An 18216-nucleotide genomic window follows, 5' to 3' on the forward strand; every position below is an offset into this window, starting at 1 on the left:
AAATAACTTTCCAAGATCTTTGAGCAATTTCAACTTTTATAAATCCTATAAACCATCAATATTAAAATAAAAACCAGATTCATTATACAAATCAGGATTCACAATTCAGCAAGAAAATTATTTGGCTTTCTACAGTTTTCCTGCACTTTTTAAAATGGTCACTGTCGTGGTTTAACCCCAGCCAGCAACTAAGCACCACGCAGCCACTCAATGAGTCCTCCCCCCTCCCAGTGGGATGTGGAGGAGAATTGAAAAAAAGAAGTAAAACTCATGGGTTTAGTTATTAAACCGTTCTTATCTCAAGTAAAATATAATAATAATAGTAATAATTAAATAATAATAATTATGATAATAATAATTATGATGATCAAAAGTAATATAACAAAAAGAGATAAATGAGACTCAAGAAAAGACAAGTGACACATAATGCAGTTGCTCACAACTTGCTGACTGATGCCAGAGCAGCGATCCGCCCCTCCTGGCCAACTCCCCCCAGTCATGTACTGAGCATGATGTTCTATAACATGGAATATCCCTTTGCCCAGTTTGGGTCAGCTGTCCTGGCCATGCCCCCTCCCAGCTTCTTGTACACCTGCTTGCTTGCAAAGCATGGGAAACTGAAAAATCCTTAACTTAAGATAAGCTCTATTTAGCAATAACTAAAACATCAGAGTGTTATCAACATTATTCTCACACTAAATCTGAAACACAGCGCTGTACAAGCTACTAAGAAGAAAATTAACTCTATCCCAGCCAAAACCAAGACTGTCACATAGAATCATTTAGGTTGGAAAACACCTTCAAGATCCTTAAGTCCAACCGTCAACCATGCCCACTAAACCATGTCCTGAAGTGCCACATCTACGCATTTTTTTAATACCTCCAGGGATGATGACTCCACCACTTCCCTGGGCAGCCTGTTCCAATGCCTGACAACCCTTTCAGTAAAGAAATTTTTCCTAATATCAAACCTAAACCTCCCTTGCTGCAACTTGAGGCCATTTCCTCTCGTCCTATCTCCAGCCACCTGACAGAAGAGACCAGCACCCACCTCACTATACCCCCCTTTCAGGTAGTTGTAGAGAGCGATAAGGTCTCCCCTCAGCCTCCTTTTCTCCAGAATAAACAGCCCCAGCTCCCTCAGCCGCTCCTCATAAACTTGTGCTCCAGACCCCTCACCAACTTGGTTGCCCTTCTCTGGACACGCTCCAGCACCTCACTGTCTTTCCTGTAGTGAGGGGCCCAAAACTGAACACAGGACTCGAGGTGCGGCCTCACCAGTGCTGAGTACAGGGGAACAATCACCTCCCTACTCCTGCTGGCCACACTATTTCTGATACAGTCACGCATCATTAGTCTTCCTGAGCTGATAAAAGAATTTCTTCTTGGTGCAGTTCAGTATTTTTACTTTGCTAGCTATAGTTCCAAGTGTAACCATCACTCCTATCAAGCTGGTATCCTAGCCAGCCTCTTTGTTAAACTACTGAGCATCATTACTGTATAATGAAGTTCTAAAGAACCATAAAGAAACCAAATAATTCATTTTTTACAAGTTTGGGATTTACAGTTCCAAGTTAAGAGTTTCTTTATCAGTTTCTGATCAAAGGTTACAAAAACCAGAGAGATGTAATATAAAACCAAAACTGGAAAGCCCATGGTTCAGACTGCAAAGTGGACACGTAATTAAGCAAGGATGTGACCCTGTGGTCAAGGGACTTTTGGGAGACAGTGTTCAAAAACAAACAAATAAAAACCAAAACAAAAACCCAAATTCAAAAAGGATGACATAGGTAGCAAGAGAAGTGGAAAATGACTGTGACTGAAGCAGAAAGGAAGAGACAGCCCTCAGCAATTGGATAATTCCTACTATGCAAAGCAGGAGAGAACTTGGGGAAAAGAAAAGAAGCATTAGACAAAACAATGCATTCAGATAGGAATAAATATCTCAACTAAAATAAATTAATGAGTTACAGGAGTAACCAACACAGACAACAGAGACACAAAACCCCCAGACAGTTACAAAGTTTAAACAACAAAAATCCCAAAATATTTTTCCTTTGCAGCAAACTTGAGGCAGGTCAAAGGTGGCGTATTTCCAACAGAGTGATAAAAAAAAGATTCCAGAACTGACAAGGATCAAAATCAAATCATATCCTTGATCCCAAGGGATTCTCTAATCAAACCCTTTCCCTTGACAGTTCATCCACATGTTAAACAAGCAGAATAGAAGATGCAGATGCCTTGCTAGCAGGAGAAATAAGACAGCTCATACCATTACATGACTGCCGAAACTCCCCAAGTGCAAAATATGACAACTGAAGAATTACAGACCTCATGCTTGGAGAAACACACGGGAACAGTCCTAATGGGGAATTAACAGTAGAATTTCATGTCATACTCACTGTAGACACTAGAAGCTTAACTCATTGCCAAAAACCCCACATGGACTAACAGGAATATGGAAAGGCACTACTTCAGTTCTTAAGCTCAAAGTTCTTGAACCACAAATAGGCTCAAGGCTGGAAGTGTATTCTGGGGGAGGCATGACCATGAGTTTGTCCTGTTCGTGAACTCTTCTACAAGCTTCCGCTGTTATCTGCCATCAGAGACAGGATACGAAGCTAAACAAAAATTCTGTTTGATCCACTAAAGCTATTGTAATAAACTGTACTATGTTTTGTCAGAAAATGAATAAATAATTTAAAAAAAAAGAGATAAATTGCTCAACATAATACAGTTAAAGAAAGGCAAGTAAATGGATTATTTAAAAGCAATAATAATAATCCCATAAGTAAAAGGAAATGTTAAGTCCATACAAATGGATTATTTAAAAGCAATAATAATAATCCCATAAGTAAAAGGAAATGTTAAGTCCATACAAAAACGTATAAACCGTATCTATACTGTGTACTAGAGTTTCATGCAAAACACTCTGCTCGTTTTGAACAGGAAGCAATAAAGCTTCAACAGAGCACAGCAGAACACAGAAATACTTTTTAGGAGCTAATTAGCCTAGGTGCACCACTTTATTAGTACTATTAACATGGCCATCCTGCTAACTTCCAAGTCACCATACAAGACTTCTTATAACGTAACCTGTGCTATTCAGCCCCTACTAATCTCTACTCTCTTCCTTCACTTAAAAGTGAAGCAAATAACAGCGAAGTTTACCTGATTAACAAAGTACATGCAAACAGTTGTGCTGCGCAGTGATCTTTAGCAGTGACCTTGCTTGTACAGGCAGGGATCCAATTCCCAGTTTAGTAAAGAACCACTTCCATCTTGTCATAAAAATCAGTGCGTATTTCCCTCAGTGCTAGCTAAACTCATTGACCAACAGGTTGATCAAAGTGCTAAAATCATGAGCTAGAGCTCCACAGCAAAGAACTCTTATGAGAAAAAAGAAAAAAAAGATTTCCATGCTGAAGAATAACTCAAAGCTAACAATAAAAAAAAGAAAAAACCACCACCAACAACAAAAACCAATGAAGAGCAATGTTGACTTTGACACCTCAAAGGACCACTTAAAACTGCAAAAATACCAAGCCTGTTTGTGCAAACAAGAAGGCGTGCATAGACAGCATGCAGATTTCCCCTCCTGTCCCTAAAAGCAACTGTGCAAGTTGTACACAAATCACGGCAGGTTGCATTAACAGTTCTCCAGTCCTGCTCCAGATTTATTTTTAATTTATAAATAAACTGTGTTACACATGATTTCAATACTCTGCTGGATGACCAAGCAAGGGAAAGAATGAATTAAGTGCAGTCTATAGAGAGATAATGTGAAGGCTATAACGCAAGTGAAAAATGGCCATGTTGCTAAGATAAGGCCCCAACCACCAATCTCGTTGTCAAGCCTGGCCATCTGTCAGCAGAAACCAGATTTACTGCATATAATACTGCTATACTTGATTACTACTATACTGCTATAAGAGGCTCCTGGTTTTTTTAAGCACACCAAAAGCTACTTTCTAGCAACATAAAAGGGTTAATAAAACACCTCCTCAGAAGCCAAGCTTTATGAAACCAGGTTTCAGAACTTTAAATCAAATTTCACCCAGTTTCAATGTCACTGATAGATTAAATTCCTTTATAAATAAAAATATTAAAAACAGGGAAACAAAAACTGAAGAAAAACCAAGTGATAGTAAATTACATCAGTTTCACCGTATAAGTAAGGCTGCTTGCATTGATGCTGATGCTTATTTTTTTAGGGAGATTATTTTCATCATGGGCAATTGCGAAGAATTTTAGAAAAGGCACTTTAAGGAACATTCCTACAATACCAGTAGTCAAAAAAAAACCCAAAACATTAAAAAAGAGGCCACTTTGCTTCATTTGATAACTAGTCTGGATATCCAAACTGTTTGCAAGAGCACTAATGACCTAAAGCATCCTTAGACAGGAGGCCTGTAAGCACTACGTACAACAATGACATAACACCTCATGGTATAACAACTCAGATGAGTGCATCTAATCCAACTCTTCCCCCTCCTACACACCAGGACAAAAATGCCTGTGTATGAGATTCATCCTTCACATCAAATACCCACTGAGTGAAACAGCTGCAGGTACTTTCTCAGGTTAATCAAACAAATCAAATAACAGCATCCAGTAATAAAAAGACGATTTTTCTCTCTAAACAACAGCCCTACACTGCAGGTGGTTTTGTCCCATTGTGAGCAAACAGGAGAAAAACACGTCCTGAGCAGCTGCTCATTAGGTGAGCACCATTCTGTCTGCACAGCAAATGAAGCAAATGTTGTGTGGAAAAAACCCACAGTTTACAGTCATGTAATTAGACATGGTAACACAGGCATATCCAAAAGAGGAGGGAAGACAGGTACAAATTACAGTTGCACAGGCAATTTATTTCTGGGAGTTTGTCATTTTTGATGTTCCTGGACTTTAACCTTACAATTTCTTTTAATGAGGCTTGTTTCCAGCCTATTTTTTTCCTATTATACAGTAACAGGTAACTTTGAACGATCACATCCTATTAAAAATACCCATCCCCAATTAATTATTTATTCTGAACAGAACATTTTATTTAAAGACACTAGGAAAATACTCTATCAGAACAAACTAAAATGAACACGAACTGCATAGGACCTCACCATAAATGTTAAAAAGTGGTGAGAATTTATTGCAAGCTTACCTGATACTCGTTGGGCCAGAAAGTGCTGACAGCCAACTCAGCTCGAAGCCAGTCTTTGCCAGTGGAGCCGGTGACGTTCCAGATGGGATTAGCCAGCGGCCCTTTGTTCACCCTAACCAGGATGTTCAAAGTGCCCGGGTTTGCTCCGTTCTTGCTGTACAGAAGGTAGCTGAAATCAATGCAGTGAGTATCATTTTCTTTCATCGTTGGAAGTTGGAGTCGAGTCTTTTCTCCAGGGTCATGGTCTGAGGAAATCACTATCATATATGATCCTAAAGAAGGGGGGAGTGGGAAAGGAAAAAAACCAAAACAGTAGTAAGGAAGAGATAAATGCTAAGAAATTGATTGTTCACTGAGAAAAAGGATGGAATGCATAGGTTTTCATGTCCCAAAATCCCCAAATTCAACCAGCAAGAAATCCAGCAAGCTATAAAATGCTTAGAAACATCACTAAAGCAGTATCTACAGAAGACATCACATAGCTCTGAGGATCTATCCAGATGCTTCCACCTACAAACTTTTCTTTCTCTTGTTTTAGGATCAGATAATTGGAAAGAGGATCACAGACAGACTGAATAAAAATAATGAGAGGAGCAAAGGATCATCATTATTCTGAGGTCACTGAGGACAAAATTCTCTCAACTTGCTCCACAGGTTTCCTGAAAATGAAAAATACAGAATAATAAGGTCCATGTTCCTCAATGCAGCCTTATCACACCTTTTTCTACGCAGAAGAGGCAGATTTGAATTTTAGATACATTAGCAATAGAAATAGCTCACTTAAGACAGCAAGCCACATTTGTCCTGAAAAGTTCAGTTTGCTGCTCCATTGGCCAATGGATTTGAAGGGGTAACAGAAGTTTCTAGAGCTGCAAGAGAGCACATCTTGTAAATTTATTTTACAAGTATACAGAAGACAGAACAGGCTGAGCCTGTCTAGCTACAAAGGCAGAAAGCGGAAATCAGATGTTTAAACAGGTTATACAGGACATAATGCTGAAACAGTTTTTCCTGTTGTTCTGCAGAATGGACAGTAAAGACAGGGCTACCATCTATGCTAGCCCTAGAGCAGCCCAATTTCTTCAAGAGCAACAACTCCATGCCAGGTACTATCTAGTAAATGAACCCCACAGAACAAAGCTTCTGAGACGTGCCAGGCAAAAGTTTACAACCAAGTGAGAAAATCCAACTCAGTATACAATCTGAATCCTACCCACAGGAAGGTTTCCTAACCTGAACTTAACCTACCCTCCTGCTTAATGATTCCAGAAACTTCATGATGACAGATATTCCTTCTACTTTAAGTCCTAAAGAGCATCACAATAAAGAGCCCTTCCTCCTGAATTAGGTTCAGATGAAGTCCATCAAAAATACAGTTAAAAAATTAACCTAAATTTTAAAAAAATCATAGATTTGTAAGTATTTGCCCAAATGAGTAGTCTCACAGAAGTCCTGAGAGTATGTACATGAATGAGCATTTATTGGTGAAAAATCTTCTCTTAAGTATATATTTGTATAAATTATGATCATTCTGTACGTCAAGTTTTGGTTTTTGATTTTTAGGCAGCAAAGAACTACTGTGTTCTAGCATGTCCTAAACAGCTGTATTAACTATTCTGAAAACTGTTGACAAGCTATTGCTCAGGGAAATATAAAAATTTATGTATATGGATTACGTGATCTGTGTGACATGCTAATTTACTAGCCTGCAAAGCAATTCTGTGCTAAAAAATTTATAACAAAACAGAAAGCAATACTATAGAAAGCAGCTCTTATTAAAGTACTGTGCTGAGATCTTTATTTTAATACTAATCTTAAAAAAAAAGTTTAAAGAAAATTCTACTATAATGTAATATAAGCAACTAGTTCATATTTAGAATTATATACAGAATCCATTATTGGATTTATTTTTTATTAGAGAATTTGGCAAAGTATCAGTTTCTGATGATCTCTTCACCATTAACACCTGTTTATAAAGACACAAAGGAATCATATTATACTATTTAGATTTGCTGTTATTAGAAGTCTTTCATGATTATCGTCTAGAATTAATTGACAATTGCACAAGAGCCGCTCAAAAAAGTGCTTGTAAACCACACCCACTGGTGTGCAGTTTTTACACCCCTTGACTCTAGAATAAACTCAGTAATATGCGTGTTTGTAATCTCTATCTTAATCATACATATGCTCTTATAAGCACCTGATTATTCATGATTGACACACTACAGAATAATATTTTCAAAGTCCTGTTAATAAATACTATGCATGTGGCTGGGGGACGTTGTATGTCAGCAATTTGGGGATTTTTTCTATGCAAGAGTTAGAAAACTAAGAAGGATCAGGGAAAAATTACAAAGACTGCTTTCCACACTGTTATCACGGATTCTCCATAGCTGTCTACATTGCCTGTTAGCTTTTGTTACATTTATCTTGCAAATATTTTTAAGCAACACACAAAAAGCCACTGATTTTTTCCTACACAAAATAAACATTTATTTTTAACATTTCTAAAGCTAAGATCAGGAAGCAGGTAAACCCTCCAAATTTTCTGAAGGGAATCTGGGGAGGGGAAAGAATGGAACAGAAGATAAGAATTGACCTCTGCAGAATTTTTGAAATGTTGTTTCTTTCAACATATCTCAAGATAAAACCATTGGGAGGAAAAGAAAATCACAATCAAATTATAACAAATAAACTAGAATAAACAAGGTCTTATTCCTATGGTAAGGTAATTTGCTATAGTCTTTGGAAGCTCCAACGTAGATTTTTCTGCATATCAACACATTTTATAATATTCCAGTTTTTCAACCTCGTTTTTCATCATTTACAAATACTTAGCAATAAATTTGCATATAACTATCTACATGTGTTAATGCTACAGCATTTCATGAAAGCTCCAGTGTTCATAAACCATTTATCACAAAGCCAAAGCATCTGTTCAGCATCTCGCAAACTACTTACCCTTGCCCCCCTTCTTTAAACTTAAGAGGCTATGTCCTATGAATGTACATAACCTTGTTCTTTCCTCAGTTGTCTACCTACTCCAAGAAAATCAGACGCCTACGCCAAAGTAAACTATACATCAAATTTACATCTTTGAAAAACACAGAAAATATTTTCTTACATCCTTTATAATAAAGTCATTCTTTATTTTTAAAGAAATACTATAGGATTGAAAGAGTTGAGTTTTTTTCCCATTTATACATGCTTGTAATACGCTATGTCAAAACTTAAACCCTTAAGCAAAACTTAAGCCATACTCTTTCTACAGTGTCTTTTAAACAAATATTTCCTTTAACACTGAAAACTGTATTTTGTAGTACTATGCACGTAGCACAGATTTCTGTGCAATCTATTAAAATAAATTAGGCCACATAAATATGAATAATAGAAATTACAGAAAGGATAGCGTTCGAAACAAAACATTTATAATTAGATGTCCAGCAAACTTTGAGGTAGCATAGCGTTGATGAAATCGAGCTATGAAGTTTTCAGATTTGAAAGGTATTGGCTAATGCTAGACTACTTTATAAAGCAAGGTCCACTAGAAGAAGGAGCACAGTGGGGATGCATCCTTATGAAAATAAGTACTCACAGTATTAGCACCAAGTGCCCCTTCATGTAGCAAAACAAATGTACGTATTTCGTAAATGCTATGAGACATGAAGTAAAAAGATTAAATAAAACCAGTGTCAGAAGATTTTCCTTTCTTTTTAAAATAATTAATTAGCTATAGAGAATGGGAACTGTGTTGATTTGAGGAAGAAAGTAATTTATAATGCTGTCCAAATAAACATCAAAATATATGGGTATTAAAAACAAGACTTTGAAAGACAACATATGCTCCAGGGTACGCACAGATATTGGCACACAGAGATCCCAGGTGGTCAGGCAGACATCTGATCTGTTCTCATGTACAGCTAATGCAAGCCCAGCTGACCATGTAAATGGGCAGACAGCATTTATTTTTATGTATAAACGATAAAACATAGGCATAACTGCATACGGGGGGGGGGGGGGGGGGGGGGGGGGGAATCACACACAGAGGAAATAAGTCTGTAATATTGTATTATTACCAAGTCAAAAGTTTTCTATTAATAGATATACTTAATAAAGGGATGACAAAACAGCCAAGACGCCATTTCACAGAGCTAACCAACAACTTGGATTATTATTATTATTATTATTATTATTATTATTATTATTGGTAATACTGGCAAGATACAAAATCAAGAGGTAGTATGTAAACCTTGGCAAATTTCTTCAAGCAACAGAGAATAATTACACAGATATTTAACATGAAAACAGAGAGAAATACCGAGAGGACAGGTGATTGCAAGCTAGATGGTATGATATTATTGGACTTGGTGGAAATGCAAAGTATAAATGAGGGAAACACTCACAATCTTATTAATCCCCAAGATTTGAGATTTTGAATAAGAGCGTAGAGCAAATGTTAGAGCTAACTATTCACAACGGTGCTCCCAGCTGGAGCAGGGGAACAGGGTGAGGAGGAAGGAGCAGCAGAGACCAAGTGTGATGGATTGACTGCAACCCCCAGTTCCTATCCCCCTGTGCTGGGGGGGGTGGAGAGGAAATCAGTTTTTCGCCAAGCTGAGTCTGTTTTGCCCTTGACAGTAACTGGTGATTTACCAAAGAAGTGATCTTCCTGTCTTCATCTAGACCTGTGGGCTTTTCCACCTTATTTTCTCCCTTTGTGCTGTTGAGGAAGAGAGCAAAAGAGCAGCAGGGTGGGAGTCTGACCAAGGTCAACTCACCACAGTTGCCAAAAGGGAAGGAGTTAGATAGTGTTAGCTAACTGTAGTTACTATAAATGCAGCTAACTGCATATACTAACTGTTTTATTAAATCCCAGTGGAGACAGGCTCTGTGATTTTTCTCATTGTTATTGGCCTAACAGATCAAGCACAAGCAGATGTAAAACACTAAATACACCTACTTCCCTTGCAGACAAGAAAGAAAAATCCCCCCCCCCAAAACCCAACTGACCTGTGCTCTGTTTCCACTAGAATTTTGCAAAAATAATATCAATGCAAGTGAGTTGCCTCATTAAACCCCCAAATGTTAATAAATAAATAAATCCATATTTTAGGCAATGAAAAAAGAGAAACTGAACATGAAAAAGCTAAAGTTCATTTTTTCTTCTTACAGGACAGAAAGGATGAATTTCATCTTTGGACGATGCCGTAAGAAATGAGAGGTAAAAATTATCCAAAGTCGTCATCTACACCTGAACAAAGAGCCATTGCTCTTCACTATTCATTTCACTGTCTATTTTTTACCATGCCCAAGCACAAAGTCTTTAGTTACTCTGGCAGTAGGGCAGTTACAAAATGCATCATAAGTCATCAGTAACATTTTTCTTGAAACACATAGTTTGACATTGGTGCTGTTTCACCCTCCTTTCAGTAATTCCCAAAAGAGTCTTCCCCATCTGCGCGAGTTTACAATCTTTAAAATTCATAATGCACGTTCTCTTTCCCCTAACACACTTAAGTGTTAATTTTTCCTACTTACATGTAGTTTATATTTCTCCAAATCAAACTCCACCCTCTCATTTTTGCTCTTCTCCTCTTAAGTGCCTTCAATTTATTTGCCAGTTAATAGCTCCTAATATTATTCCTGATACAAAAGGTCAATCCAATTCTCTCCTGCACAGAATAGAAACATCAGAATATAAAACAGCTAAATGGCACTGCCTCCTGAGCCTTTACCCAGCTCACGCCAGGAATTCAACTTTAGGATCTGACTTTCAGGAATATTTTGATGCCTATTCAGCACTTACTCATGAACCCGCTAAAAGGCATCTACATAGGTATGGAGTAAGAGACATCAGACTTTTCCTTAGCCATATTTTTTAAATATATCTCTATATTCCTCTTAGTTTTCACTATGTTTTGTTTATTTTCATAAGAATTGAACTTGATATTCTAGTTCAGTGGCAAGGACCAATCATTACACAATTAATGAATTCCTTAACTAATTAGTTGTGAAAAGCTTTAGTTTTTATCCCCTATTGAAAACTAAGCTTTTGTATCATATAACAGTTAACTGCAGGTAAGAAATCATGCTAAGACTGGGGGGGGCGGGGGGGGGGGCGGCAATCCTTAAATAAAATATGCCTGCTGTAATGTACCAATGTGGCAGATCGGTTTCCTGATCAAATTATTTTCTCTCACTTCTTTGCTCCCTGAAAAGCGGGCTTCTACTTGAGATGTGAAACTTGTAATTTTCAGCGGTCTGGTCTTCAACTCCTGCAAATCCTCTTTCCTCCAAACAAGTACTAACCATCAAACCATCTCCATTTTGAGGGCACACTGTGGTAACGTCTCTGCTTGTGAGTGTGCTCCTTCGGTTACTAGCACACAATTATATCACCTTCAGGTGAAAAAAAAATAGCTCAGAAAGTTCTGAATTTCATATGCAACTAGACTTACAGGTACATAACTTGATTCAATTTTGTGGTTTGCTGATGGGGAAAAACCCCCACAGATTCACAGAAAAAGATCAGGTAAAAAAGAAGTCTTCCCCATAAAGCTAAAAGAATGTGTTGTCTTTACTTCATAGCAATGTCAATGACATGAGGTGGAGAGCCAAGGTACTTAAGTGCATTATCCTAAAGCTCAGGACTATGTGACCTTTTTATTTCATTTTTTAGTAACAACTACATAACATCATAGTCCCCGATTAGGTTTCAGGCAACGTTTATGAGAGACAGTGGGCAATGAACTGACACTGAAATACAGAAATAGGCTTGCAACTGAAAGTAGACTGCAAACAGAAGTTCAGAAACAAACATATTAATTCACAGAAAACTTACATTTCCCACACACTAGTATTTATGCTTATTTTGTTCCTCAGAGTAATATCCCTGTGATCATTTCACAGAGGGCCTGTTACATGTTTTTCTGTAATTTGCAAGAAGGGAAAAAGTAAAGGCTAATGACAAAACCTCAAAAGCTATTAACTTTTTCTTCTTTCACGAAGGATATTCTTTTCAAAACAAAACCAAAAAACCAAAACCAAAAAAACCACCAAAAACCAAAGCCAGTGAATAAATTAAATATACTCTAGATAAACCTCCATCTGCTTGGGTTTAAAAAAAAACCCTAAACCATTATGGCCTCCTCTTCCTCTTTCTCCTTTCATTACCCAACACATAGTGAGTATCTGCCACCCTAGGACACAAAAAACAATATTAAAGAAATTATGAAGAAAAACCAGAGAAAATATTAAGCTTTCTAATTTTAATGCCCTGTCCCATCTGTTCAGTTTCATGCCTTAAGGAGCGTATCTAGAACTAAATGTAAAGACACTATAATCCCACTTAAGATATATTACTTGATACACACACAAAATATCCAATATCACTATATCCTAATTTGCCTGTCAGTCAGCTGCTTTCATTTTAAAAAAATCAAAACTAATCTTATTGGTATAAACAACACAGGAGTTCTCCAAAGTTTCTTTAAATGGCTACAATTCAGAGGTATCTTTCCACACACTTCACTTGCTTGCAGTATTATTCCATACACAAGACCCAATTGTTGAAGGCCTGTTTCAATTTCTTTACAGACTGTCAAAATGAAAGAGGAAAAAAATCAGGATCACCAACTTCAGCTTCGCTGCATAGCTCACTGCCAACGCAACACAACAAAAATGCAAGTCAAGACTCTGAATTTACTACAAAGATTAAAACCACCAACAAAAAAACCACACAACACAAAGACGGTGGAAATTTTTCTGGAGAATGCAACCCTTTTTTTTTCCCCCTACTTCTGACAGAGAATGAGAATTATTAAAATAACCAACCCGAAACAGGCATTAAGCTACACTGTGTAAAGGCAGAGTACTCACACAAATAGAAACTAGTGGACTGCAAAAGCTCATCAATTTTGCACAGACACTGCAATTTCATATGACGAGAGGAGGTGTCCTGCCCTCCAGCCTGTACTTGATGATGCCAAAAGCACTGTTCTACAGCAGGGTCATGTAACTGGGATTCCCCCATTTTCCACACCCATGGAGGTCAAGCAACAGTGAGACAGCTTGATAAAGCAGCACAGAATAAGACCAATCCAAGCAAGGCAAATAAAAGCAGAACCAGGTCAGCCACAGAATTAGTATCACAAGCACCACAACACTTCACCAGTATTCACACCTATGATACTACTAGCACGATACTGCTATCACTCATGACTCATCTATTCCATAATAACACAAAAATATTTGCCAATTAAGGGGGGGGGGGGGAGAAAAAACCCGCCATGTTTCAAAGGTATGCCTGTATTTGAAGCAAAGTTTATGAAGTTTTGACTGAAAATCATTCCTCAGGCTGTAAGCAGCTACAAAAGTTCTGTTCCCCTTATCAACATTTTACATATGAATAAACATGAAAAATACACACTTTGAAGTATTTGAATCCCTAGTTTTCTTATACATAACATCAGCTTCCTGTGGATTTGTTTGTACTGATGCAGAGAAAGAAAACATGATGAGATACCAGTTTCTGAGGTATGATAATTTAAGCCTTTTCACCCTGTTTTTTCTTGTGATGGATCTTTAGCAAATACATAGGCTTTAAGCACTCCAAAATCTGAGACAGAAAAATGTCAGCAACTGAAATTTGTAATGCAAGCTTGCAGCATCTGTACAAAAGAGCATTTAACTTATGATGTGCTCCTTTGAACACTCTTCCAACAAAGCATTCAGAAAATGACATTTGATACAGTGCATCAGGCAAGCTTTTAAAAGGACAGTGTTACTGAACAGTAAGCTGCATTTAAGTAACCAAAAGGCACATGGAATAGTTTCATATTCATTTGAGAATTAAGCGAGGCACTCAGTCATGAATTTGTAACATCGGCGTCCATGAGTGGATGGCTAAGATGAAAGTAACAACAGCTCTGAGTTGTCTGAAATTCTGTTGTAAACCCACAAATATCCCACAGGTGGTGGCACGGCGACTGTAGGATGCTGCTCAGTCACCTAGGGGCTAATCTGGCTGCCGAAGAAGCAGCATACATTCGTCGGCTATCTGTCTGCAAGAAAAAATATTTTCTAAGCAACACTTCCAAAAACTTCCTACTCTAGAGTAGTGTCAACTCAGTATGAAGTTACCCAATTGGCATATCAAGTAACTGGGTACCATTCGTGCCTACACAGCCTAAAGCCAGTAAGATGTTCCAACAAGCAGCTGTTCCCAGAGCAGCAGCTGACACTGCCAAACCTCAAGGCATTCTGCACCTCCTGGGGAAAATTAAGTCCCATGAAGACACAGAAACCTACAAACACTTGCAACAACTTCACTATATGAAATAGATGTGCAGAAAAGAGTTGAAATCCATTTTGCTTCACCATTGCTGCAAACTGCTCTGATATTACTTGGCTGAATAAGATGAGGAGTAATGCACAGACAGACATCTCCCTGTGTAGTTTTGTTCCACCCATTTTTGTGGCAGACCTTCCAGGAGGAAAGACCAGTGTTGGCCATTCTGTGTCCACCTACAGGACTATGACAACACCATATCATTGCCACTACTGAACATAAACTGAACATGCAAACAGACCCTCAAGCCAAGGAGCACTTAGATTTTTCAAATGCTGATTAGAGAGACACACTTTCCTTTACTGAGAAGGTTACAAGCAGAGAGAGATCAAATTATCCACTTCCTCTGCAGGGTATTATTTATTTGGAAAGAAATTAAAGTGAAATTTGAAAATATTAAAAGTATTCTAAGGCAGACAGTCTTACAGAAAATGTGAGCGCTAAGCATTTGCGTAAGTCTTCGGTGTACTGTGTATTTGCTGCAGCGCACAAAAACGAGTTCATAGAGAATTCACAAATGTCAGCCAAGGCGACCTGAAAGCTCGCTGCCACTGAAACACATAGGGCTTTTCCTCTGAGCACACAGATACACCTCATGTCCTCCTCCATCTGTGCTCACTGGACCCTTGCATGAGCCAAATCAACATGCAAATCCAGCAAAAAATGACCCAGGTCTCATGTCACGCTCTTGAGAGAGACAAGGAGACAGCAGTTTGATTTCTTCCCAGGCGAGGGAAATGAACTGCCTCCTGGAACAGCCCAACTAGCACCAGAGCCAAGTCAAGATACGAGAGGAAACTGAAGCTGCAATATATACATAGACAAAGGTTTTTTCCCCAGGAAAAAAAAAAAAATTAGTTAAAAGTAACTTCTTTCAAGTAGCTGGCAAGTCTTTAGAGAAAGACAGCTCAAAGAATAGCTTTAGGATTATTTTCTCATTGTTGCCAATTAAAAAAAAATTCCTGCAAACTCTTTAGGTTTTTTCCCCCCTCCTAAGTGGCATTTAGATTTTAACTGAATGGGAAAATATAATTTTTGAAGCAGCATTCATATTCAGAGTGTCTTTAACACATTAATCATTCTTCCAAAAGCAACAGTATTTAAAGTGCACTGAGAAGGTACTTATTCCTATCAGCTTAAGACACTGAAATTGAAAACAGAAGTTAAACTGGTCATTCCCTGGATGAGCATGTGACAGCAGAAAAGAGGAATTAACAATCTGCTGAGAATGTCACTCCCAAGGATCACCAACAGTTAAATAAAGGCTCAAAAGCTGTAATCATTGCCATATGCAACAGCAGATTACAATTGTTATTACAGACCTTTCAGAAGAAGAAATTATATGCCCTGTATTTTTTGAAAGTCGTCTTAGAATTTATTTAAAGCATGGGAGGTTTATAAAATAGTTTCATTAGACTTTTTTTTTGTGTGTGTGTAACTGGAAGAGTATTCATTCCTTTATTTTCCTTTATTTTGGGACCACTTTTTCCTGGCACCAAATAATAATTTTTCCTGCTATGAAAACAATTTTCCTGAGAACATTGCTTTATGCAACAGCGACCTGAAGAATCATCTTTTACTTTCAGATTTTATTCCTTCAAAAAGGTATAGGACCTATACTTATGGAGCTGCATATCCCTTGATTAAATGCACAACTTGAATTAAGAACCAACTATTCATAAGAGTTACCACCGAGAAGAGTTTTGAAAAACAATATGGAATGATATTTAAATTGTGGAAATAATACTTACCTATATGTTCAGAAGATAGATCTAATAGCAAATTGTTACCTCTTCTTCAAAATATCACCCATCCTCCCCTCTGAAGTAGGTACCTTACTTTGCAGTGATTCATACTCCAGTTGAGAATAACCAGCAGTCATGTCTTTATCAATACAATTTCAGTACTATTTAGTGAACTTAAGCACTTGGTTAAGGAAAAAAAAGCTGTAAACCTTGAAGTTTATTATTACCAAGGAAGTCTTCAATCTGTCTTCAGACCATCAGCTACACATGGTTATGCATATTCGTAAAATACAATCTTAAGCAATTTAACAAGCGTGGTACATTAACACTGAATGCCCCATAAAGCTCTGAATTGTACAAAGATGGAAAGGAAAAGGCTAAAAAAATGAACATCTACAGACAGCTACTTCTGGAATTTCTTCTGATTTTCCAGTTACTGACTGTGATGCTGATCTTGCAAGTGCAAACAGCCCTCTAATGCATCTCTATGATAACCATAATAAATAACTCAACACAACCTAAAGAGAACAGTCAAAATCCACAGATCCTACATATCCAAAATAGTCATTGAAGAATCCTATCCACGAATATGAGGATTCATAATCCATCATATTAAATACTACGAAAACAAGATTAAAAATCCTAAATATCTGCTGTGTACCAGAAAAAATTCATACAGGCAATAAAAACAACAAAAATAGACAGACAAAAAGGCACCCCAAACACAGTTGAAACATTTGTCTTGATACTCTATGGAGGCTTAGAAAATACATTAAAAACTTAAGTTCAGAAATTAGAATTCCTTTCTCTCCTAGATGCTGGAGCTCACATTTAAAACAGACACATGGATTTTACGGTGTGTGACAACGCTTATCATGCTTCACCTCTTGCTAACAGCCCTCCATTCCATAGATGTCAACTACTCTTCTCTCCCAAATACTTAAACTGATTAGCATTAATACATTACATCCAGAGTAATGGTTATAACCTGTACTTAGTTTGATGTTTGCTGCATCTCCATCAGACATGATGGAGGCTAGGATGCCCAAGAAGTCATCATCTTTTCCATCTGAATTAGTTGTTTTAAAATAAATGAATAGATAAATAAATAAGCTCTCCGTATAAACCCTGGCCTCTCAAATTATATTAGCAGCTCAACTGGTTTTACACTCTAGTACACACCATCTTTCTTCTACAGGGAAATACTTTTGAGATGGATGGTAACAACCCTACCTATTATAAAAATCACTCATGCTAACATCCTAGCATGGTTTTTTATACAGTTTTGAAAGAAATAATTGGGCTCAGTGTACACCAATGGGAAGAACAGCAAGGAGAAAGACTGCATATAAACTAGGACACTGTTTTAGAGAAAACTTGAAGTTCACAGCTATTAATGGGGTTTGGTGGGTTTTTTACCTGTTGATTGGGGGATTTTTGTTTTGTTCTCAGAAAACATCTCAGTTTATGAAGATCAGCATCTTTCCGCTTGACACCGCACTTTCCAATTAACAAAAATTTGAAATAGCTTTTTGCTTCCAAACAGCTTGTTTATACATGCTAACGCTGTTGAAATCCTCCTTTATTTTGAATACTGAAGTTCACAATGCCAACAAAATACACTAAGCATATTCATCCAAGCCCATAAAACATTCCTCTACCTGCATGAGGTTACCAGCTAATGCTTGACACCAACTAATGTGATGAACCTAAAGTTCTAAAAAATACATAACAGAGAAATCTACCAAAAGATGTACCAAGTGACAGATGAGAACGTACTCTCTGTTTCAAACAACTTGTGAACTTTTAACACTAGTATTCATTAGTCAAACATTGTACTTAATTATTAGGAATAGGAATTGAACCCATGTTCCAAATGTAATTTCATGCAAATTTCTTCTGTGATTGAGTTATTTCACATTTTGGTTTCTCCAATGACACAGTACAGATACCAGAGTACCAAG

General features: G+C 37.4%; 1 protein-coding gene across 6 annotated transcripts in view; it reads right to left on the reverse strand.

The window, feature by feature from the left end:
• The window catches only part of PTPRK (protein tyrosine phosphatase receptor type K), a 417854-nt gene that overhangs the window by 272489 nt on the left and 127149 nt on the right, over positions 1–18216 (reverse strand). For all 6 annotated transcript variants that reach the window (XM_075035665.1, XM_075035662.1, XM_075035664.1 and 3 more), the window contains exon 3: positions 5159–5430. In XM_075035665.1, coding sequence (XP_074891766.1) covers positions 5159–5430 — 272 coding nt within the window. The remainder of the gene's footprint in view (positions 1–5158; positions 5431–18216) is intronic.

Source organism: Buteo buteo, chromosome 9 (assembly GCF_964188355.1).
Source record: "Buteo buteo chromosome 9, bButBut1.hap1.1, whole genome shotgun sequence".
Taxonomy (NCBI): Eukaryota; Metazoa; Chordata; class Aves; order Accipitriformes; family Accipitridae; genus Buteo; species Buteo buteo.